This window comes from Phalaenopsis equestris, unplaced genomic scaffold (assembly GCF_001263595.1).
Source record: "Phalaenopsis equestris unplaced genomic scaffold, ASM126359v1 Scaffold000114, whole genome shotgun sequence".
In the NCBI taxonomy this organism is placed as follows: domain Eukaryota; kingdom Viridiplantae; phylum Streptophyta; class Magnoliopsida; order Asparagales; family Orchidaceae; genus Phalaenopsis; species Phalaenopsis equestris.
The window spans coordinates 261,660-269,827 of NW_018164556.1; the positions used below are offsets into that span (position 1 = coordinate 261,660).

The following is an 8,168-nucleotide window of genomic DNA, read 5'->3' on the forward strand; positions in this document are numbered from 1 at the left end:
CTACTCTTATGGATGTTCTCACACTATCCCTCTAATATAATCATATCCAAATAATCAATAGTTGGTTTTGCAAAACATCAATCTTACAACTATCATTTATATAAAGCACAGCATAATTATTAATGGCTTCTTTATAACCCAACAATCAAATCTACAGCATGCCAACCTATTTACAATTTTATTAAATTTACTTGCTTATACTCCATTGTTCTCTTATCACATAGTACTATAACAACCTAACCATAACCATAGCAATTATAACCTCATTTCTGTACCACGAATAGGTATCACTTTTTCTTCCGATAGTATATATTTTGTCATCATTCTACTAATCCCGAGTCTTTTATCTATTAAATACTATTGTATTATTCTAATATTCCTCATGCTTCAGTAAACGGTTCTCCAACTAGAACTATGTCATCCAGAAAAACATACACTAAGTTACATTACTTCGAATATCCTGCAGCTTCATAATGAAGACAAAATATATGAATTTCCAACTATAACTAGAGAGCCTTTGATCAATCAATAACTCCTTCCCAATGCTTTTCAATGCTCCATTAGATATATCTTGAATAAATTCAACATGTAAGTGATGAGAACATACTTTCATAATAAAAACCAAATCAATTTTTATTCCTTGCAATCATATAATTTCATATAATCTATAAAACAACGTAAAAATCTTTTTTTTTGGGTACTATACTTTTTTATTAATTTTCTCAACACAAAACTACCTTTGAAATGGATTTTATCAAAAAAAAATGAAAAAAAATTCTATATTGCAAACATACTTTCATATTATATTACTTTCACACATGATTGATGGAGATAAAAAATGTAAGCAAAAACAAAAAATATATATATTGGTGTAGTCCTAGAAAACACTTTCTAAATTTGATAAGCAAAAAAGTATTTTTAATACTTGGGACTTTGAAAAGGACTAATAAGCTTGAAAATTGATTAGCATCAAATATCTCACCATAATAAATCTCTTAGTGATACATAAACAAACTTCACGACATTTTATCTTAGCATATAAGAATAACTAATAAATAAGGTTTGCATAATAAATAGAGATTATAAATGTACACCATAATCATCTAGTTTAATTTAATTAAGTCATTATGGGAATCTAAATTGTGCTTAAAAAGTCATTGATTGAGACATTCATCAAGTTTGAATTCATCAAGTTTAATTTTAATCAAGTCATTATGGGGAGTCTAAATTGTGCTTAAAAAGTCATTGATTGAGACATTCATAGAGTTTGAAATATCCTAAAGCCGATGAACTGCCCATAGTTACATCTCAGGAGAAGTTGTCCAAGAATTAAGTTAAATTCAACCTTCAAAGCTTGTTGAACAAACTCGAGGGGCTTATAAACTCCATCAAGTGATAGTATTCATAATTTTAATTAAATTTGATTTATTAAAGTTTATTGAAGTTTTTCGGAGGACATTAAAGTTTGATTGAATTAATTAATGTTCATTAAATTTTAATTTAGAGTTTAGGGTTTAGGGTTCATAAACTCCATCAAATGATATTATTAGGGTTTCGGGTAGGGGGGTTGTGTCCCGCGTGCAGCGACTGCGTATTTCTCTTATTGCCCTTCTTCCTTCGATCGTCTCCTCTGTGCTCGTCTCATGTTGAAGCTCTAACTTTCTTCAATTCTCTTCATTTCTCTCGGTCGTTGCCTCCGATCCGAGCTTGTGGTGCTCTGTAAGTAACCTCGTCACCTTTGTCTTGGTGATTTTCGACCTAGAGGCCTTTTCGGGTTTGGAATCTCCCCTCTCTTTTGATGTGAGAATTTTGTGGTGCTCTATTTGAAGGAATGGCTTTCATGCAACAGTTATTTATCCAGTATTTATTTTGTGGTGTTTTTTTTGATGATTTTTCATCTAGAGCCTTTTTCGGGTTTGAAATTTTCTCTTCTCCTTTTATGTGAGAATTTTTTAGTGCTCAATTTTGAAAAGTGATGGATTTCAGAGGTTCCCATGTGGAATTTGCCCTTCTGTGATAACTTTCTCTGTGTGTGTAGGCGGATGGGACAGCTGGGGCTCGGTTTATCTGTGTGTGCTGGCAAATGGGGCTGCTGGGCTTCGATTTCTCTTTGTGTGTTGGTGGATGCGGCAGTTGGGTTTGCTTTCTCTGGTGGTTTGGTGTTGGTTTCTCTGTGTGTGTTGGCAATGTGGCAGTTGGGCTTTGGTTTCTCTGTGTGTGTTGGTGGATGGGGCAGTTGGGTTTGCTCTCTGATGGCTTTGGCGATGGGGCAACTGGGCATTAGTTTCTTTGTGTGTGTTGGGGGATGGGGCAGCTGAGCTTGCCTTCTCTTGTGGTTTAAGCCTTGATTTATCTGTGTGTGTTGGTGAATGGGGCAGCTGTGCTTGGTTTCTCTGTGTGTGTTGGTGGATGGGGAAGATGGTCGTGCTTTCTCTGGTGGCTTTGGCCTTGGTTTCTCTGTATGTGTTGGCGGATAGGGCAGTTAGCTTTGGTTTCTCTGTGTGTGTTGGTGGATGGGGCAGCTTTAATTGTAGTTGTAATTGTTTTTCTATTTATTTTATTACTTTTGATACTCACGAGAAACTGAGAACTCTATCTTATTTTTTAAAACTAATATGTAATGGTTTGCGGCTTCTGTTTTATCAATTATTTTGTCCAAACAGTTTTGTTGCAAGCAGCATTACTAAACAGGGGAATAATAGTTATTTATCCAGAAACAGTTGCAAATAAGTTGTTCTAAGTGAGCTTCCACAAACAACAAGTCAATTTATCCTGATAAAGATGTAGTATTGACTCCTATAAAGGGAAGCTGAACTTGTCAACTGTGTTCCTCGTGCTAACTTTACATTTTTTTAATTGTATACTTTTGGGTTTTGATTTGCAGCTAAGTTTTCAATTGTAGTTATTAGATAGCTCAAGTCCCCTCTGGTAATTAGCTGAATTTCATCTTTAACCACAAAATGAATAACAAAGAACTAAAGCACATACTCCTTTTTTTTTACACTATCTAGGAAAGAGATACTATGACTAAGAAATACTAAGAAAGAGATACTATCTATAGCACTTACAATAGCTAGGACTCTATGGAAGATACTATCTATAGCACTTACAATAGCTAGGACTCAAAAATATCAATACGAGAAAAAAAAAAATAACTACTTTAAGTTCGAAAGCATACCTCTCCAGCGTTAAATATAAACCTCTGCTTATCAAAGAACAAAAAAACAGATGCTGAGGTGTCCTGTGTGTCCATTCCAGTGCCCAAAATCTGCCAAAGAAATTATAGGTATGAGAAACAATGCTTACATTTTCCCATTCACGAGAAAATGAAGTATAACTAAAACACAATTGAAACACAGCAACTTCCCAGCAAAACACCAAAATACATTTTCTCCAAAAAAAAAACAAAAACAACTATAAAATAACGAAAGTTTATTTCGTTTCTCGAAAGCAAAAAAACTCCAAATTGTATGAGACCTCCAGTTCAAACGACGAAAATAACAAACATCCACAGCGAAGAATCCCCAATAAGAAGAAGAAGACCTTCACCTGTACATAACAAACGGTGTTTACAGGATTCAGCTTTCGACTCTTGAGCTGGAGAGTCCTGGGCCTGTAACTCTTATCCCTCCCTTCCGCCCTTCTCTTGTTGAATCCCACCATCCCCGCTTCCTCCATTTCACGCACCGGAGCAGGATCTATGTCCTTCCTTCGCTCCTCTCTCAACGTACTGTTTCCTCTCCTGTGCTGAAAACGTCCGCCACGGCCAGGGGGTCGTCTTCCTCTTCGACCGTAGTAGGAACGCACGGTGAGGGCGGAGAAGTGAGAACTCAGTAAAGCCCTGGACTTCGAAAGGAGGGATAAAGAGAAGGAGAATCTTAAGAAGGGATTTGGGATGAGAAAGGAGGAAGAAGAGCAGAGAAGCCTCAGGGTTGTGATTTGTGACATTGCCCTCGGATTTAGGCGGTGTTTGGTGAGAAAATATTAGTTGCCGCGGTCGGCGGTCCGCATTTTCCCATATTTGATAGTATTCTATTAATATTAATAAGATTTATTTATTCAACTTAAATTCAAACAAATTTTAAAAAAAAATTAAAGTTAAATTTAAGGTTGTGTAAAATTAAATTTCCTTGTTTTTTTTTTCCTCACATTTAATCACTTTTATGACTTAAATTTGAATTTATTAAATCAAATTATGAGACTGGTTTATTTAGTCTTCGGTCGTGAGGATTTTCGTTGCACATTAGATTTGATAAATCTGAATTTATCAGAATTAGTCAATTTGGATTTATCCGATTTAATACATAATTCTTAACATAATTCTAAGTTGCAGCCAAACAATGCCTCAAAGTTGTTTTAAATGATTTTTGACGGTTTTCACTGGAATCGATTGCTTGAGGTGTGGAGGATTTGGTTGACGAAGTGGGTTGATTTGCGTTTGGCATGTTTGTACATTTGAGTAGGACAGTGGGGCTAATCTAGCCTGAGTTGAGTCTGCGTTCAATGCTTTGGATCTGCTTGGTAGAATCATAAGTTGTTTATGTAAGTTCGAGCTTTCATGTGTGTGTGTATTTGCCAAAGGTTAAAAGATTATTTAACTTGCTTAAAATTTTAATGATTATATTTGATTTATACTTTGTTTGTTTATATTAATTAAAAAATTAAAAATTCAAATAAGTATTTAATTTTTTATATAAAAGTAAAATTTTGATTTATACATAACTTTTCATATAAAACTAATAAGTTAAAAAATAAATGAGTATTCAAGTTTTTATATAAAATTATTAATAAATATTTTTATGAATCTAAATAAATAAGTTATTAAATAGATTTCAAATTATTATCGAATTAGTTTATATAAAGTAAATAAAATAATATATAAGTTGTAAGTTTTTTGTGATCCAATAACGTAAATATGTACTAACAAAATAATTCATCAAAATAAAAAATTATAATAAATTGACCTGCATACTAATATTAAATTATTATATTTTACTCTTAAATATATTTTTAAATGAGTTGTAATTAATCAAATTTTATTAAAATATAATATCATATAAGTAAAAAACATTTAATTGATTATTTGTTGAACAACAAACTAGTTGGACTATGTTAATTTTTTAAAAAAATTTAAGCTCCAAGTTATTAAAAAATTTTCAAACTTTTTTTATTGATATGAACAAATATGATTGAGTATTATCATGCAAGCTCCTATGTAGAGTTGTAACCCTCCCTTCAATGATAGACATGCTTCCTTATTTCTATAAACATCAACCTTAGCAAACTTTTGAACCATCTAAGTAATATGGGGCAATCAAAGGAGGTTTGCTTCTTATCAGTTGAATCCCATAAATATTTTTAACTCAAATGCCATTAATAAGATTCATTTAACCATGATTTAACATTAAAGAGGCAACTGATAGAGCTTCGTCACTTTTTTGAGAAGCTTGACTCCATTTTCAGAAACATACCTATGACAAATCTAAAGCGGTTGTTCTCCAAAGTCCCTGAGATAATCACACCATTGAAATATATTCTTAGATCAAAGTCCTGAGCAAACTCCTGCAATCAATCATGAACAAGGTTTGTCAAGGCCTAAAACTTGGTCATGGCCCCAAATAGCTCCATTCAATCCCACATGTTGTTATGATTGTCAAGGCAAAATCTCACATAATAGTCGCAAGCAGACTCCTTCACTTTGTCTCAAGTAAGTTTGTGGTCATGAGTCATAAGCCTGAGTCACATCCCCAAGCAAAATCTTAAATTCAGTATCAAATGAGGTAATTTTATGGCCATTGTGGTAATAACACAAGTCAAACTTTAGTGAGGTTCTGTTCATGGCCTTGATTAATTTCTACACAAGATTGTGGTCATTGAAGCTAGAACTGTCAAAAAAAGCTCATCATTCGCGAACAACTCGCGTTCGATTCATTCATTAAGCAAATAAACCGAACACAAACAAAAGTTTGTTCGTTCATGTTCGTCTTGTTTTGGATTGAAATAATTAATTAATTAAAAAATAATATTTCTTCATATCATTTTTACACTATATTTAAAAAAAATACATATAATAGATTTTGGTGGTATAAATGCAAAAAGTAAAATTTAGCTGTTAAATGTGTAAATAGATTTTTCTTCTTTAAAATTTCAATGCAAGATTTGAAAATCTTAACTTTAAAATTTTTAAAGTAGTAAGTCACCATTGAGAGTGTTCCTAGGAGCTCATCACTCTTAGGATGAAATTAATACAACAACTTGCCCGTATAAAAAAAAAAAAAAAAGGGCCTCAAAATAAAATAAGCCCTGAAAAAAATTTCTACTGATATAAACTCTTGGTCCTAAAATAAATCATTTATATTTTGATCCATCAATATACATCATTTTTATCTTTCAGGATGGTATATTATTCTTGATATTATATTCAATCATAAAATGAGGAATTTTAGCTCTTGTGTGGTTCAGATTCCACGCAAGCAATGAAATAAAGGGAGGTTGGATCTTTAGCAATGTGACATATAATGAGTATCAAAAGCTTGTTTCTTTGGGCAACAATGATGAGATATAAATCACAAATTGTGTAACTTGAATAAGCAATCTTAGCTAACTACCAGGTCATGGATCCTTATACATGAGTCCCACAAAGTTAGATCTTAAACCATTGGTGAACAAATCTCATAATTTATGCACATTTGAATAACATTACTATGCTAATGATAAAAATATCCCAATTATATTTCAATTAAATAAAATTAAGAGTAGATAGTTTGCCTTTTTTTAGCATCACAATATTATTCTAGTTGTCGTGTGTGAGGATGAATTTCAAAATTTTGAGTTGTTTTGGGGTGATTTAAAATCCCTTATTTATTTTGATGTATTTTCTATAATGTAGCTCCATTGGTTAAAAATCCATCCTCACATATCATTCTCTCAAAAAATTGGAATGAATTTTTTTATCTTTTAAATAAATAAAAATTCTTAAATTAGAATATAAGAGATTGCTTAAGACATCAATATGACGACTCAAAATTAAAAGAGAATTAAATGAAATAGAAAATTAAATTATGAACATTCCCTTCTAATTTATCCAACTTAACAAAGTTAACTATATAATATTAAACCCCATACCATTATCAATTTTATAACTATTTTTCAAATTTGATTAATGCTTTTAGCATAATTCTCTTAGATGAAGTGATAGTCCACTTAGATGTTTTTGCTCTATGCATGAAAAATGGGGTTGTGTGTGCCAAGGCTATAGCTGAGGTGCTGTCATTCTATAACATGGTGGTAGAGGGAGGTGTGTTGGTAAGCTCTTGTAGAAGTTTTCTTAGCCATATAATTTATGTAGTTGTTGTAGCAAGGGCACTATATTTATCTTCAGCAGATGATCTACCCACTGCAGGTTGCTTCTTTGCTGACCAGGATATGAGTTGCGGTCTTATGTAGATGCTTAACACAGAGATAGATCATCTATCCCTTGTATTTAGTTAGCATTTGTGTAAGCTGTTAAGGACATAGCACCAGATATACTGAGAATTCGATAATGAGGAGTTCCTTTTAGATAGCGTAGAAGTCTTTTTAATTTTTGATAGTGTGGAAGGGCGGCGGGTTGATGCATATGTTGACTTAGATAATTAACGATAAATGAGATATCCGGGCGAGTAATTGTAAGGTATTGGCAAAACTTTTTAAAAAATATTTAACTAAAGCTTAAAATGTAAATTTAATTAATGTTAAGAATCATTTTAGATAAAAGACAATTTTTGGGTGGATGAAATATTTCATATGAATCACTCTTTGGACAATGCGAACAGACATATTAATAATAATAATAATAACTTAAATTTATTTAGAATGGATTTAATTTGGAATTAGTGTCCTACAGTTTTAATTATATTTGTATATTATATTCATTTCAAAATAAAATTAATAATTTAGATTCTTTATCAAATTTACAGACTACCCCAGGCCTAGTGCAGCACTTTTTATTTTTTTATATTTTCAAAATTCTCTCATATGAAAGTCAAGATTAACCACACTTAGGGGCTATATTGCAATGTATGAGATTTAAGTTACTAGGATTTAGCAAGCAATTTTTTCCGTCAAGATGTCCGCACGTCTGGATGACTATCCACCGGCGGCAAAGTCCCCCGCCGGGGACGTGGATG

At 32.4% G+C, this 8,168-nt stretch overlaps 1 protein-coding gene across 1 annotated transcript in view; it reads right to left on the reverse strand.

The window, feature by feature from the left end:
* The window catches only part of LOC110020958 (tRNase Z TRZ3, mitochondrial-like), a 47,761-nt gene extending 43,768 nt beyond the window's left edge, over nt 1–3,993 (reverse strand). The window contains exons 1-2 of the mRNA XM_020719266.1: nt 3,550–3,993; nt 3,179–3,268 (exon numbers count right to left, since the gene is read on the reverse strand). Of these exons, the coding sequence (XP_020574925.1) occupies nt 3,179–3,268; nt 3,550–3,948 (489 nt within the window). The 5' untranslated portion in view covers nt 3,949–3,993. The remainder of the gene's footprint in view (nt 1–3,178; nt 3,269–3,549) is intronic.
* Nucleotides 3,994–8,168: the final 4,175 nt, after the last annotated feature.